We start from the raw sequence: 17,876 nt of genomic DNA on the forward strand, positions 1-17,876 counted from the left end.
TAAATTGTCTTGGCCCAATTACACTCAAAGTAACATACATTCACTTAATTTAGACTTGCTTTTAGTACTTTTATGTAGTTGTGCAAATTCGACAAGACATTCTTTTTAGGTCTTGCTGGAGACTGACACAGTTTCTGCAGACATAACGTTTCCATGAGTACCTACTATAAATCTGCCAAGCATTCAACTATATCAGACTTTAAATTGTTCGGTCACGTTTCAGCTTTCTGATTGGTGGGACTGCATCTCCCTCCCTATCTGGCTCCACTAGAAAAAGCCCCTTCCTAGAATGATAGAAATGCTAGAGTTAAGCACATGGAGTAACAGAAATGAAGCTGTCGCTACTACCTGCAGTTGACACTGGGATGGTTGTGATTCATGAAAGGACAACTATTATTCCTTCTAGTGCTGCCACTAAATCACAAACTCCACGACTATTGCACAGGAGCCATATAATAGTACTACTTGATGCACCCACAGTACTTTTATACAATGAAAAATGGTATAAGGGAAACAATACTAAGCAATTTTTGAGTAGAGCACATTTAATTACCCTCTCCAAAATTATTATTATTCACAACGAATATATCAAAATCTGTTTGTAACACACAGAAGCAATGACGCTTATTCAAAGAGAAAGACAAACAAATGACATATATCACAATATATTGCACATCAAAATGAAAAGCAAACAAAAAACATATAACAATAACCCTAAAGAAATTATTCACACTAGTGTCCCCCCTAAACTTCTGGGCGAACCACTTAGAGGTAGTCGAAGTGAAACACTTTAAGGCTTGTATACTAGTTGGCCTAGCTCTAGTGTAACACAACACAATTCCAAAGATCACTATAAATCCAATGTATCCTCCTTAAAAGTGTCGCCGTGACCACGTTTCAGTCTTTTCTTCTTAGGCCTCTTCAGGACAGGGGTTATACAATACGAAAATAAAAATGAAACACCATACCACACCATTACTCTAATCCTTCTACTCTGTGTGGAGCATGCTGGCTGATAGTAGTGACTGCCCAATCTACCAAATAAATGAACATGCACGAGTACTACACAAAAAATACACAAAAAACAAAAAGCCAAGCACATAGACCATCTACCGCTTCAAGTGTAAATCTTTCAGAAAGTGCCGTGCTCAACAAAGGAAGAAAACATTAGTGGGTCAACTACCACTAAATCCCTGTGAAAATGATAATAAGTCGAACCTTAGAACCACAATACAAGAAAGAGTGCTCAAGAATTACCAAACCATGCACAGCCCACATCGACTACTTACTTGATCCTAAAGACCGGGATAGAGCGATCTATTGCGCTAATTATATTACAGCGCCCCGGGTACAGAACCTGAAAGAAATGAGTGAGGGGGTGGAATGAGTGGAGTGCCCATCTCTCCTAGCCAAAATAAGTCCACTGCATGTGACTGTTCAAAGGAAAGCGCTTACCTCCCTATCAATAGGGTGTTTCACTTCGACTACCTCTAAGGGGTTCGCCCAGAAGTATAGGGGGGACACTATTGTGAATAATTTCTTCAGGGTTATTGTTATATGTTTTTTGTTTGCTTTTCATTTTGATGTACAATATATTGTGATATATGTCATTTGTTTGTCTTTCTCTTTGAATAGACACCATTGTTTGTGTGTGTTACAAACAGATTTTGATATATTCGATATATTCGTTGTGAATAATAATAATTTTGGAGAGGGTAATTAAATGTGCTCTACTCAAAAATTGCTTAGTATTGTTTCCTTTATACCATTTGTCATTGTATAAAACTACGTCCCATGGCCAGGTATTAAAGGGTAATTTGGGTATATCCCTGTTGATTATCTTTGGTTGTTAGAACCCACAGTACTAACAACTAGAACCACTGCTCTATCACCCCAAAGCAGCATAATAATCCCATCACTGCATTAACACCCTTCTTCACAGAACTGCCACCATCCACCACTGTACTATTACCCACACCGCCATAAAAGCACCTTCAGTATGGCACACCTACCCCCCACCATTTCACTGTGACACACTAACACAGATCCCACCATGACTACATCCCTCACAATTGCACTTCACCTAACACCGTTAAGTTACCACCTTTACGAAGGTGCTACCACCTCAAACACTGTGTAACCCCTTTCCACCACAGCCTCACCACCACTTTCCACCACCAGAATACAACCTGACAGCCCTGTATTACTACCTCCCAAAAACACACTACGAGAGCAGTTCAATATTAGCTCCCGGAGCCGCACTTTGAGCTCAGCACTAGCCTTGCTAAGAATAGCACTACAACAGACCATATCACACTAATACTTTCACTAGCACCACACAACTACTCCCAGTAACACTTGCCAGCCTCCAGAACCATGGCTAGGGTGAAGAACGGTCCAGTATTTTTATGAACCATTCATTAAGTTGGTCAGAAATACTGTGCCCTTTTTTAGGTGTCATATCAGAATATTGTTGTCACAATATCATTTTATATACATTTTGGGTCTGATTCGCAAAGGTACCTTATTCTTTTTTGAGTATTTTACATTTCTGTGTAAGTGTGCTACTTTTGGCTATTCACAAAATCCGAGTCTATGTTAGTACTAAAAAAAAAAAAAAAAAACAGTAGTAAGTCAAGCACCACACATGGCCAACCACTGGAACTGCAACACCCTCCTTCAGCAAATAATGGAGGTAGGGAATTAAGATAAACCACTATAGGAAATGATGCTAAATGAAAATAAATTATTTTAAATAGTTAATCTCTAAATATGTAATTTAATGATAACAAAATATAAACATTATTCATCTATTATTGAATTTGAATATATTTTAATGCCCTATTTTGAATTGTAAAAATATTGCAACACTACGGGTATTATTATATAGCAAAATTAATTTAAATTCATTCTATACAGAACTTTAAAAAAATTCTAATGCATAAAAAAACTGCTTTTTTTCTTTAGGTGGAAATGTATTTTTTATTTAAACTTCAGAAAAATAATGTTAATTCAATTTAATATATTTTCATTAATTAAAGATTTATTTCAAAACTCAAGTTAACACAGTTGTACCATGGTTAATGTTTTTGTACATTTTAATAAGTATATAATTTCCATTATTATTTAAGATAAATATATATTAATTTTCAAGTTAAATAAACTTCTTTATTTACTTCTATACTTAACATGCAGAGAGGTCTGCCCCAACTTTGGAGGCTCCCAATGGTAAAGTATAGAAACATTTTTAAAAAATGCAACTCTAAAAAAACATTGAAAAGCATTTTATAATAAATATTAATGCAAATGTATTTTATATTTTTATTGAAAATGTAGAACTGAATAAAAGAAATGCTACAGCACCATAACCTAATTTTGAAATAAATCTTGAATTAATGGAAATATTTTAATTTAAAGGAAAAATATTTTTCTTAAGTTTAAATGAGAAAATAAATCCCCGACTAAAGAAAGAAATACTTTTTTACTATGCATTAACAATTATTGAAAGTGAAGTACAGAGTTAATGTAGTTATATTTTAATGTAAGTTATTGTTACATTAATCTTTACATTCAAAATATGTCAATAAAATGTGTTATAAGTACAAAACAAATATGTACTATTTTATATGTTTTTTCAACCAAAAATTATATTTGTTTATATTTCTAATTATTTTAAGTCATTTATCTTAACATTATCTCCAAAGGGGGTTTTATTGAAATTCCGTTCTCGATTATATTCTATGCGTGGGTGTTGCAGTACCAGTGATTTGCCATGTGTAGTACTGGTCTAACTTTTAGCAGAGCAGTAACTTAGACTCGGATTTTGTAAATTGCAGAAATGTACTAAAAAAAGTCAAATTAAAGTCTAAATTGCATTTATGAATCGGGCCCTTTGTGTCTAAATATAATCTAAAAAATGTAATTATAGGATATATACACCAGAACAATATTTTTAAATTATATTTTAACATTCTGCGTATTATGGACTGTTTTTGTCTTTCATTTCAGTGAGTAGTGACATGCAAGGTTGACAGCTAATTCAACCACAGACGTAATTTTGTGCAAAGGCTTAAGTTAGGGCTCTGCTCGCATTTATTCAATCCACAAAATGCCTCCCTGCAAAAATTTAAAATGTAGAAACACACTATAAAGTGAACTCCTGGAGGAAGGGAGGTTTGGATTCTTAGAATTTATCTTTTTACTGCTCTAGCGTGAAGCAGAAGAGATAAGAGATGTAGCGTAAGCACCGATTTAAATCAATTTCTTATTTCATCTGTTATTTCTTTAGTTTTATGTGACTCGTTATTATATGGCTGTGTGTCTAAATGTGACACCTAGGGGCCTATTATCATGGTGGGCGGATCGCCACTGCCCGACCGGCGGTGGCAATCCACCTGCCAAAACACCACGCCGGACGCACATTTACCCCCGCAACATTAGCATGGCGTGGGGTACCGCGGCGGACGGAAAAACCGTCCGCCGCTTTTCCGCCGGCAGGCAATCGTACATTTAAAAGTATTTCTTACGTATCTTAGCTGTCATCTAGGGCCATAGTCCCACTTATACTCCATTTTTACTACACTAAAAGTGAATAACATAATTCACTATTTGTGTAATAAACTATTTGACCGGAAACCAGGAAAATGGAGTCCAAACAATGTCCATTAGGACGAGTTGCTCCAATGTTCCAGGCACTGATTTTACCACCTCTGAGTCTTGGGGTCCCAAAGGCCAAGCCAGGGGCACCAAGGGACAAGCCAGGTGTCGCAGCTACAACCCCTAGCAACCTCTAAATGTCTTCCATGACAATTATCCCTAGTACCACTTTGAAACGCTCAGCACTGTGCAACTACTGACCTGTACCACACTATTACCATAGAATCTCATTACCACTCAACGCTACCAAGCCAATGTAGTATTGGAAAGTTCAGCTTTCAGCAGTCCGGAAGTTCTGTGATGAGGTTCTGGGAATTCAGTTAGGCTGGTGAGCGGAGTGGGAGGATGTTTGGTGTGGCCGATGCTGTGTAAGATTGCTGGGATTTCTTAAACTACTATCCACTAGGGCTACACTACCATCCTGCATGACTGCACTAAACTAGTGTTGCCTCCTTTGCGCATTGGGTTTAGATTATATTTTCAGTTTTGAAAACATTACCACAGTCCAAAATGAATAAAACGTCTTTAAAACGAAAGAGAATCAATGGAATTCCTCATTAAGAGCCTAAACCTTCAGATCAGGGCTGCCATAACTTTCATTTAATTTTTATAAATCTTCTAATTTCAAAATACACTGAATATGATTGCTTAATCCTAGGTTGGCCATCTTTTGTGTGAGGAGCATCAATAAGTGCTTTGGCTATAGCTGTGGAGAGTCTTGGTGTGTTACTTAGGGACTAATTATGACTGCGGTGGTCCTATGGACTGCCGTATCCGTGATGGTGGTGCGGCCACTGCTGCACCTGTAGTCGGACCACGAGTTTGGCGGTCAGTGGGAGAATATCACACTGAACATGGTCATCTCCAAATCTCTCCATACTGCCCCTGTTACTATGTGCAGTGCTATTTATTTACTCTTGGACCCCATTCATATGCTACAAAAATATCTGACAAGGAAATCAAAATGAAATTACCTGTTAAAATTCTTGTAGTTTGCTTTAGCGGAATATGTTTAGATTTTACCACTGAAAGCTAAAAAGTGGAAAGTGGTATTTGTCAAATGTTGATTCAAAATCCTATTTTTTGATTTGCAAATGGAAATCCACATGTTACTTACTGATACATGTATTTTCTTGCTTTAGTGTATTAATTGCTCACATTGTGCCAATGAGCACAAGAGGAAGATGAGAACATGAAAATATGTATAGGAGTGTTATTCTGGATGCATTAAGTATGTTTAACAGGTTTAGAAATCTAGTAAGAAAAAAGTAATTTTGCTCAGTAGTGCACTTCAACCAAACACCAGATTAAATATTTGGTATTAGGACAAAAACAACAATACAACAACCACTTGGTCACCCCTGTGTATAACAAAAACTTAAGTATCATAGGCATTGAAAATACTGAAATGCTAAGCCTCGGTGGGATCATTAGCATCGACCGAGTAAAGACTTAATTGCAAAATAAGATTGCCTGTGCTACACAGTTCTGGAACTACATGCTGTGACTGAAAATGTTTCTTATTTTGTTAACAGGAACAGCAGATCTCAGCCCATTCTCTGATCCACGGCAGTTTGACCGATCCTTTTCAAGTTTGCCTGTCCTCACGGAAACCAGGTTTCCTGATCCGCGAATGCATTATCCTGGGGCAATGTCTGCTGCATTTCCATACGCTGCAACATCATCTACGACAGGCATAGGTGGCATCAGCATGGCAGGTATGCCCACATCCTCCCGTTTCCATCACACCTACCTTCCTCCACCCTACCCTGGATCAACTCAAAACCAAAGTGGGCCATTCCAGACTAACCCATCCCCCTACCATTTGTACTATGGTACATCATCTGGATCATACCAATTCTCTATGGTTGCAGGGGGAGAACGGTCGCCAACTAGAATGCTCTCTTCCTGTACAAGTACAGCGGCAGGAAACAGCCTAATGAATCACAACCTGGCCAATCAGAATGATGGAGTGGATGCAGATGGCAGTCATAGTAATTCACCCACAGCAATGTCGACCACTGGAAGAATGGACGAGTCTGTCTGGAGACCGTATTAATAAGAGAGACCGATAGACAACCAAACGTTCTATTCGTGTGCATTTTGTAGTATAAATTGTGAAAATAAATCTATTACCATGACCATTGTACATTATAGTTATGACGTCATATAATGACAAAAGAACATTCTTATATTACATTTTCCAGACAGAACGAGCCAGAATTACCATAATCATACAAACGACTGGTGTTATTCTTATTGTGATGTACTGTGGCATTCAATAGGCTCGAATTGCTCACCACTGAGTTTGAACATGTTAATGAACATATGTATCTGGAATTTAAGCTTACCCATGTACATACATTGTTTGAAGTTAAACAATCATCTCATTTTAACCCCCACCTAAGAGAGAGCCTGTTATTGATTATACTTTGCAGTATTTTTCAATTACTGATAAGAATCGCTGTACCAGTAGAAATGCAGAAAAGAAATAACCCTTTTATGTAAATATGTTAATGAAGATTCACAGCCTATCTGTCGAGACTAAAATATTGAATGCAGCTCAATGGTTTGTAAAACGCGATGGATTTCATCTGTATTCAAATATTTTAAGAATCAGAAAAAAAACTTTATGTGACGTCTGAAAAGATACATTTTTTGTAGCAATGAATTTGAGACAATCAATATGTGATATGCACTTGTAAATATAGTAGTTGATATAGCCCAGTAATCTTATGGCTTTTAGATTGAATACATGTTCGTTTTTTCCATTATTGTTTTCAGAGGTACAAGAAAGTGGTGATTGTTTAAGTATTTAACTTAGGAGTTTGTCCTCATATTTTTCGGAGCATTTCAGATGAAAATGGAAAGCACTGAATTAAAAGCATTTGTACTTAAAAAATATTTCCTTTTTCGAGGTTCAGCAAGACGTAGGGAGCTTTGTGTCAAGTATGTTTCTATAATAGATATATCAGCTACTTCAGTAACGAGGTACAGTAATGGGGCCATAACTACTTCATCACTTGAAAAGCAACCATTCAACATGGTTCTGCTGGAAATCTAACTACTGATGCCCCTTTGGTAACTCCAAAATTACTTTACAGGAAATGGATATTTGAAAAAGCTCTTAGAAGCAGACTTAACTGCTACATTTGGTTAGTGTTACACTGTTAAGTGCAGAACAATGAACGGTATTAAGCCTGAGAAAGAGTCGTAGGAAATAGGGCAAAGTATTATTGCTTACATGTGAGATTGCACCCTTCTCCAAAATGACATGGAGATCATACAAGTATGCTAATGTAGAAGCACCACTTGTAGACTGTCTGAAACTTGCACTAGTTGTTTCCGTTGTTAAAGTACAACATCAGTATTCATCAAGTAAGAGGCACACTTAAAAGGTCTACTGCATTTTTAAATGAGATTTTAGAACACCATAGCAAATCTCACAATTACGTATACCAAATTGGAAGTGTTTATGTTCTTGTTCTTAAATACAGCACAGGTATGTTAGCAAAAGTCTTTCATTGCTTTCAATGACAAAGAAGTGAAATGTTATTAAAGCTTTATGTCCATGTTTGTTTACCATGGAGGTGAAGAAAGATGTAGTAAGCGTTTTAATCAAGTACCTTTGAAGTTAGCATCTCAAGTTGTATTGTTTCAGCTACTGTGGTGTTTTACATCCATATATGAGTCTCTTTAAGGGTATCACTGAATTCCTGATGTGGACAATTAGAGTTTCCAGCCTTCTCAGGAATTACAGGTTCCGTAGAATGCAAGTAAAATCTCTGGGGGAAACCCCATGGTCGACTGGGTATTACAGGGAATCGGACATGAAACTGATTATTCTCTTGGTCATTCCTCAATTCTCAGCAGATTATTAGGGATCACCCAGAATCCCCACTAATTCACCAACACCAAATTTAGTAGGACCCCCTGCTACGTTAACTGTGAGACCACAGATTTAACACCACATGCACCAGGGACTCTTTATGAAGTCTTGTGGGAGCTACTAAATTAGATATGCTGTAAATTGTAAAATTAGTTGAGGCATAAAGTTGACTTTGAAGGTACAATAACCACTTTAGTACATGGTTTAACTTAGTAACTTTTTTCTTCACCAGAAATTTGTATATGAATGATGCACAAATGTATTTTTGTACAACTGTACAGTCATTGCTTTAATTCTTCAACTTGATAGCATTCCCAAAGTTTAAAAAAATATATAAACAGGGATCCACTGAGTCTGATATAAAAGAACATTGCTATTGTCAAGAACAATTTAATAATATTTATGGTGTATACATTATTAAAAAAATTATGACACATTGTCATATTGAGGTGTTAAATATTCCTGTCTTAATGTATTTAATGACAATAGTTTCAAGAATGGGCAACAACATTTAGCTTTGCACTATAGATTGCTTATTTGATATGCTCAATTTGTTATAGGGCTTGGGCGTGATTGGCACTTAACTGATAAGCCTGTTTATGTTTGCACGTTCATACTAATATACAAATGAGTTATTGCATCCAACGAAAATGTCTTTAGCGCTTTCGTTTACAGATAGCAGAAAGCAACATTTAGAATCAGAAATTGTCCAGAAAAGCACATGGTTTGGAAAAAGACATTTATACTCACAAATTAATTTTATTGTCAAAAAGTACGGTTATATAGAAGAGATCGTACAATGTGGCTATGTAAAGAAAGACAAATGAACTTGATGTCTACGCCTAGGGATACCCTCCACCATAATTTGTTGTTGCTACATTTCTTATTTATGTCCTCCTATTTTGTGAATAGGTTTGTTAATATTTTTTAAGCCATGCAAAGTAACATTTGTGTTAAAAATATCGATATTTCTATCAACTATGCTTAATTAAGAGTTTGTGTAATAATTTTCATGCATTAAATAAATTCCTAAGTGAAATAATAAATGTGTGGTTGTGGGAATAAACAATTGTCACTCAGTTCTTTTTATTTTGCATCAAATGTAAAAAAGAAGTTATAATTTTTTATCCTTTTTTTACCCTTTGCGGAGGACATGTGATTGTATTTGCTTGTTACCATTGTTTTTAACTGTCAATTATATAGTACGTCTCCACCACTGGTGTACTTTCACAGTACTCTTTCCTTGCTCCTTTTTAATAGTAGCGGTATCTCTAGGTAGAATTCCAACACTCGTAATTCCACATAGCCAAACTACTTCTAAACCTGTGAATTACGGGCCCAGAGAAATCAGGGATGGCTTCACTGGATGGTAATGTGCATCCAGTGAAAGCACTGCAGGGGGCAGGGCAAGGGCTGAGAGCAGAAGCACTGACAGATCTCAGGACGGCCCCCTACAGTACCATCTAGGAACATACAATGACCCCTCCAGTCAAAGCCATGACCGCTTCCTCAACCCTCTCTCACTCCTAATCCGCAAAGCCGCGTGCAAGGACTCATCCAGCTATATGTAGAGCTCTGGGCCACAGACTGTGGCACAAGGCACACAAGCCCCCCCACCCACCTTCTGCTCTAAACACTCCCCCCACGTATAACAGATACAACACTAGGTTAAGAGCAATGCCCATGGCTGCATGCGCCCCTCTTCACCAAATTGATGGATCACTGACATCCTCTTTCTGATGGCAGTGGCCGGACTGCATGACACTTCTCCCAACTCCCCCACAGTTCAACTGAAGTCAAGCATACAGTGAACTCCTAGTAAGATCGAAGACCCTCAACTCAAGCCACCATCCTCACAAACCGCTCCCCATCCCTCTCCATAGTACTGCCCTGGGCACTGTCATAGCCCAGCACTGTGTGTGTAGTGCCCCGTCACTTAAAGCACATCACAAAGGATTATAAAATGCTACCCCCAGATTGCCCCTCACCTTCCCTAACCATCGACCCCTTGACCATCACCCTGCAACCCAAAACTGCCCTCCTGGTGACACTTTTCACCTGCTCTGAGCAGGCAGAAAAGGTCCGTATTTTTCTCCAGGAAATTAAACAGAACCACAACGAAGAGGAACCAATAATCACAAACAGGGGGCATATCAGCAAGGGCTGGCGATAATTATCGCTAAGCGCTCTTAGCGCGAGGATAATTATCGCCGGCTAACGCTGAATTCTATCGCCGAGCTAGCGTGCTATCAGCAACGCTGATCTCCAAAGCGATAGAATTCCATGCGCAAGCTGCCAAATGTGTGATTATCACTGGAAATCCAGCGATAATCACACAACGTTTAGCGATAGCTTGATGATAGGGCAGGGCAGACTTAGCCATCATATCCACCTTCCATTGGATATAATGGCTAAGTCAGATGAAAAGCAGGCGTAAGAAAAGTAGCGATAAGTGCGGTTAGCGCTACTTTTCTTATCGCTCTGCAGGTTAGCGTGAGGTTAGATAAGTGAAGAAATGTCGGTTAGCGACATTTCTCACGTTATTTCGGGAAGGAATGCCCACTTTGCATCTCATTAGAGATGCAAAGTTTGGCGTTAAGGGAAAGGGCCCTGAGGCATGGATTCACGCGATAGCGTGACCTTGCTAACAGTGCGATACAATTATCGCCGCTTTCCGGCCGAAAACGTCCGCTTAAGCGGCGATAATTGTCTTGATGATATGACCCCAGGTTTGTTTGCCTGCTTTTTCTCCTGCTCTGTTTCTGCTTTTTCTCCTGCTCTGTTTCTGTTTCTTAGTTTCAGTCCTCCTTTCTTTTGTAACTGAAGAAAAGTACTGTCATCTTAAGTGGACCAGGAGCCAGAGATGTAGTTAAGTAGATTTATTAGTTCAGGTAAGATGTTACAGGGTGCCCCACCGGGAGCAGCATCCTGCTGCTCAGCCCCACTCAGTCTAACCACTCACTCCTTCAAAGCATGCACACACACCCAACATTCCATGACATCACACTCATGCAGGCTGAGCAGCCAGGACTAAGAAACATAGGATACAACACATCTCCTTCCTTTAGAAACAAAAGGAACAACAAAAACATAGTGAAGAAAATAATCACATTCCGTTTCTTGGAAATTAAATAAAGATAGGTTACAAAATCATATTAGATAAGTAAACGCATTCTTAGTTCACCATATCAATCAAATAGCATTCTAGGATATTCTGATCGACAAGATATAATAAGAGATAATTGATTTCCCCCTGGTTCACATAAGAACATATAGCATAATAATACTGGTGTTCCTCATTAAAAATTGCACATGTTTCAGGCAGAGTAATCAAAACAGATACACCCTGAAGAACACCTCAACACACCTATCTCCCTCTGCTAAAGAACATGAAAGAAAAACGTGTACAAGTTCCAGTATGGAAGTAATAACGTACAATAAATGATCCGCGAGGGAGAACTAAATGTCTAGAGCACTGGCCTTCTGTAAGACTATGAAGTTTTTACCAATACTGATGATGACATTCAATTATAATAATTTTGGTGATACATGCCCTGCATAAAAAAAACTTAAATGTTTAAAAAAAGAGTGTACTTAAGTATTGAATAAAATGGCGACTTTGCGGGGGCCCTTAAGGACCCTACATCAGTTGGGTGATATACTAGTTATGTGCATATTTGCCCCGCATTGATTTTTAGCCACATTTTTCAAACAGTTTTATGCATCTTTTTAACTGAAAGGACTGTGTTGAATCGGAATCAAATCTGTTATATTGTGTGCAATCACGGGGACACGGGGTGAAAAACATCACTCAACATGCGGGATCAGATTAGCACTTCATTTAAAAATTCTGTAGAAATCAGGATCTGTGCAACTCTTTAGCGGGGTGATTGAAAGACCGAAAGTGGTCATTTTTGTAGTCCTCTATACTATACAAACACTTAGGAGCTCTGAACGTAATTTTCTCCTCCAAAGTGACACCGTTGAGACGACATCTTTAAAAGCAGTTCTCTAGTGTTTGGAGCACCAGTCGCCGCCCCTCACTAATTGACTATCAGGGAAATCACTATCTCAATCACACCATGCCGCGGATGCATGCAGTTGGCACACCAAAGGCAAGTCTGTCTATGCCCATTCACGCCTGGTTCACGCCCAGCGCCAGGGACCCTGGCTCTTCCACCCCCCACAGCAACCATAGGAAGGTATACTCCGAGATGAATTTTTTGCCATCTTTCCTCAAGGCAGGAGTGAAAACTGTTTATCCTGTGACCCCAGCAACATTACCATTGATCACATCTTATGCTATCAAGGCGGCAGGGCCTCACTAGTCTTCAGTAAAGGTCCTATTTTACTGTCAAGCGACACCATCTGGAGCTTAACTCCCAAAACATCGGAATCTGTTGCAAGTTGGTCAAAAAGGTACTTAGTTAAAACAAAGTAGAATTTGCTGACTTTTTAGACAATTGCAAGATAGACCTGCCATTTGTAAGCAAAACCTGGGCAGATGCCTCTTCAAGACCAGATCTAGTAATTGCCGCTACTCCTGGACACTCCCTACTGTCAGTCAAGGAGAGGAGGGGGGTTTAGTGATTGTAAACCAAAAAAACAGAGCAGCCTCTTTGCATCAATCCCTACCCCAGACTGTGAAGCTGTCTCATTCACGATTGAAATCTCAAAAAATCAATTCTTTAATGGGATACTTCTCTACCACCCACCAGACGGAAGGCCTCCTTCAAGTAAACAATTTGCTCAGTGTTGGAACTATATCGTCTTCCTCTGACTGATGTTACTCTTTTAGGAGATTTTAGCTTTCATTTAGAAATTTCTGATGAAAAGACACCGAGTGTTTAATAGATACTATGGCCAGTATGAGTCTAACCCAACTAGTTTGAGAACCCACTCACAAAGCTGGCCACACCCTGGATGGAATCTTCTCATATAACCCAGCTCTCTCAGTAACCACCACACTCCAATTAACTTTGTCAGACCACAAGACCGTCTTGGTCAAATTATTTCTCACTTACACTCTGCCCCTAAACGAAATTCAATGCTCATACAAAGAAACAGAACCTGCCATAGACTGGAACCATCTCAGCATAACCAGGTTTTAGCCACCACCCTTCACAAGGACTTAAATGACACTACTTGTAACTACACCAACTAGGTGAGAGCTGCAGTGGCACCCCAAAAATCATTCACAAGTCACAGGGATAAGCAACAGCCCCTTGGTTTACAAAAATCTCCAACAACTAAAACAAATATGTTGTAAACAGGAATGGAGATGGCTAGAAAAATATGACCACAACGAAAAACAAAAATACAATCAAGACATTCTAGTATATGAAAATATGATCCAGGCATTAAAATCTCTTATTATTATGCATACAATTCAGCAAGGACTCTTTTTCAAACAATCAACTCCCTAGCTAATCTCAACAATACCAACCGGGCGCTTGGCAACCATTAATTTCTGTAAAAATATAAGAATGTTTTCAGAATAAAGTAGCAGAAGTCTACAATGAGTTTGTATCTAACGAGGATACCAGCCAAAACTCAAATGAATATTCCCAGGCACTTCCTATTAGCAACACTTTAACTAAGTTCTCCCCTCTCATGCCTAAATAAGTCAGCAACCTACTTGACTCAGTCAAATCTGGATCACCCTTTGATCCGTGCCCCCAGCAACACAACAGATGGCTTCAAAGACTGCAGTGCCCCACCTTACAAAGATCCTAAACGAGATGTTCAAGGTTAAATATTTCCCCAAAATCAGGAAAACGGCATCCATTTTACCCCATTCGAAAAAACCTACCTACACTCATCCCCCTTAAACTAACAGTTACTGTCCAATATCCCTCCTCCCATTTCCAGCCAAAGTGGTGGAGACGGTAATAAATAGGGAAATTGCCTCCTTATTGGAAAATAACCAACTCTTAGGCTATACCCAGTTTGGTTTTAGAAGTGGGCATAGTACAGAGACAGCTCTAATTGTCGCTATAGCGGAAATTAGAAGCTGCATTGATCAGGGAGGGAATAATGCCCTGATCCTTCTTGACTTATCGGTGGCATTCAATATGGTCAACCATAAGGTCTTACTCAACCGCTTAAACAGCATAGGCATAAAAGATACGGCTCTGGCCACACTCCGATCATTCCTCTCTGACAGAGAACACACTGTTTCCTTAAATGGGTTAATCTACACCCCTTTCGTCCTACCTTACGTAGTACCAGAGGGGTCATCCTTGTGCCCAACGCTCTTTAACGTTACACCTCTTGCAAGTTTGATGAGATTATTTGGCTTTTCCCTGGTGTTGTATGCCGATGACACACAAATCATTTCAATCTCAAGTGATATGCTTGAAACAGCAGCGAGATTTCACAAATACACGGATGAGGGTGGAAGATGAATGAAAAAAACTGTCTGAAGTTAAACTCAGACAAGACCAAGGTTCTCATTTTGGTAACGATCCTACCTTTTGGTCCCCAATCTGGTGGCCACAGAATCTGGGGACCTTCCTGGCTCTGGTCAAGAAAGTCAGAAACCTGGGTGTCCTATTCGCAAACAATCTGGCTTTCAGAGCACAGGTGAGCGTGCTCACATCCTCGGCCTTCAACATCTCCCTTTCATTCCATATGTTCTCCACAAAACTGTGGTCATTACCTTATTCCTATCAAAAATCAAATACTGCAATGCTCTCTACCTCAAAATGCAACTAAGACTTCTAGGAAAACTGCCAACACTATTGAAAGCAGCTGCCCAGATGCTGCCGGGGATTTCAAAGTTCCAGTCAGATTTCCATGCCCTACACAAACTTCACTGGCTCCCCACAAAAACCCATCACCTTTAAGGCCCTCTGTATCACCCACTAGGCCCTACATGGCATTGGACCTGAATACTTTAAAAAGATCCTTCAATGGTACACCCCAGCCAGAGCACTAAGCTTTGTCTCAGCAAAAAAGGTTGTTAATACTACCCAGTACAAGCTGGCAAAATGGGGTAGCAGGAGTTTTATTGGCGGCACTGCAAAACTATGGAATAGCCTCCCATTGTACCTAAAATCACAAACTACCCTGCTCATGTTCAAGAGGGACCTTAAAGGCTTGGCTCTTTACTACCCAATCTTAGTTTCAGTCCTCCTTTCTTCCCTACATATCACTGTAAGCTCCATGATTCCTCAGTGCCAAGATGCCTTTGGGCATTAGCGCGCTTTACAAAAATTTACATAATATACAGTAGATCAGGAATTCTGCCAGTGGAAGGGGCAGCATGGAGATCAACTGAGCCTGAGGGAAAAGACCTAAATTAGTTTAATCCCACGTCTGAGAGACTCAAAACCTAGCAGAAAGTTGATCAAGAAGGAGTGAAAGTATTAAAAACTTTACCAAGAGATCTAAGAGCAGGAGACCAGCCTTTTTGCCTTTGTGTCCATTGCACACCGTGCAGCGGATTTGTCAAGCGCAGCTAACACCACTGATATGGTCCCATGCTTTGTCTGAAAACTGGCTTGTCTTCAGTACAAAACCGCCTGCGACATGAGATGATTTTAAAGCTGACATGTTCTGCAAATGTCCAGCAAATAGGGTTGGATGGTTTTCAGAGATATGATGATACTGCACAAAGGAGAAATCGATTGTTTTTGAAAAGCTTCGCATGAACCCATGCTTCCTGACTGTTTCAGGAAAAATGACTCAGTTATTACATTGGAATCAACATATGCCTATTTATTGAGGTCAGTATCTAATAACATACATACATTGCATATTAGTGCAACACTTTGAAGACCTTTACTTATGCCTGTGCATGAAAGAGTTGTAATTGATCCCTCACGTGATCTGTACCCCTCCTCCAAACAGCCGTGGCCCATGCAGGTAAGAGCGGTGGGGCCGGGTGGGGGATTTTCGACAGATGACGATGAGAGAACATTAATTATTAATTTAATTTTTCCTCGTGGGCGTCTTTCAAATCCCACTCCAACCTGGCCCCACCTCTCTTACCTGTACCGGCCGCGGCTGCCTCCAACCCAACTCTATTTAACATCTATTCAACTGTTTCAATGTCTGCCCCATCCATAAAGATGTTTTGATATGAGGAGAAAGTAAAACCAGGCAATAGAGCCTGAAATACGTTGCCCACTGGGGGGCTTATTTACAAGCCCCTTGCGCCGCTGGTGTGTCACTCTTTATCACATAAAAAGTGATGCACCGGCAGCACAAGAGCCCCTGGATGCGCAGCAAAATACACACTGAACACCAATTGTAATGTAGCAGAAACCAGAGAGTTCCATGGGTGTAGCCTAGACCCAAAAATTGGACACATGGGAGCCTATGTCAAGCCCTTAAGACAAAGAGGATCACTATAAATACTGACCACAGTTTGCTGAGCTAATTGAATCTGTAACATTTGAACGTATCTTTATTGAATGATAACTGGTTGATTGTCAATCAACAACAATTTATGTGGTATTCATAAAGATCTTTCTGAAAAATGCAAAATAATATTTCTACCAAACTCTGCAAGAATTCATTTCCATTTCTTAAATTCATACTATCTGTATCAGCATTTGGCACTTTTAATACTTGAAATTGATAAAAATACAAAAGATAAGCGAGAATGTTACAGAAAGAAGAAGCAACGGGGCATATCAGCAAGGGCCTGCGATAATTATCGCTCAGCGCTTTTAGCACGAGGATAATTATCGCAGGCTAACGCTGGATTCTATCGTGGAGATAGCGTGCTATCAGCAACGCTTATCTCCCAAGCGATAGGAATCCATGCGTTAGCTGGAAAACAGTGTGATTATCGCTGGAAATCCAGCGCTAATCGCACTGCGACCAGCGATACCTTGCTGATAGGGCAGGATGGTCTTAGCCATGTAATCCACCTCCCATTGGATTACATGGCTAAGTCAGATTACAAGCAAGCATAAGGAAAGTAGCGATAACTGTGGTTAGCGCTACTTTTTCTATCGCTCTGCTTGTTTGCGTGCAGCTTGATAATTGGAGAAATGTCGGTTAGCGACATTTCTCCAGCTATCTTGGCACGGAACGCCCACTTTGCATCTCAATAGAGATGCAAAGCTGGGCGTTGTTGTAAGGGCCGCTAAATCAGCAAAACACGCGATAGCGTGTCTTTGCTGATAAGGCGATGAAATTATCGCCGCTTTTTGCCCAAAAACGGACGCAAAAGCGGCGATAATTTCATAGTGCCGCCTTGCTGATATGCCCCAACAATGGTAGTCATCCTTGCACAGTTTCCTGAAGCTCACAAGCTTTGGGATTCAGTTGTCATGTCAAAATCTAGACTTTGTGCCAAAAGGACGAATATTGTTTG

The 17,876-nt window shown here is 39.6% G+C and overlaps 1 protein-coding gene across 4 annotated transcripts in view; it reads left to right on the forward strand.

The window, feature by feature from the left end:
* Nucleotides 1-9,611, forward strand: part of RUNX3 (RUNX family transcription factor 3) — a 460,239-nt gene extending 450,628 nt beyond the window's left edge. For 3 of the 4 annotated variants that reach the window (XM_085647821.1, XM_085647818.1, XM_085647819.1), the window contains one exon: nt 6,192-9,611. In XM_085647821.1, coding sequence (XP_085503947.1) covers nt 6,192-6,715 — 524 coding nt within the window. In that variant the 3' untranslated portion in view covers nt 6,716-9,611. The remainder of the gene's footprint in view (nt 1-6,191) is intronic. The other variant, XM_085647820.1, reaches the window with a different exon arrangement.
* Nucleotides 9,612-17,876: the final 8,265 nt, after the last annotated feature.

The sequence above is a fragment of the Triturus cristatus genome, chromosome 3_2 (genome assembly GCF_964204655.1).
Source record: "Triturus cristatus chromosome 3_2, aTriCri1.1, whole genome shotgun sequence".
Lineage (NCBI taxonomy): Eukaryota > Metazoa > Chordata > Amphibia > Caudata > Salamandridae > Triturus > Triturus cristatus.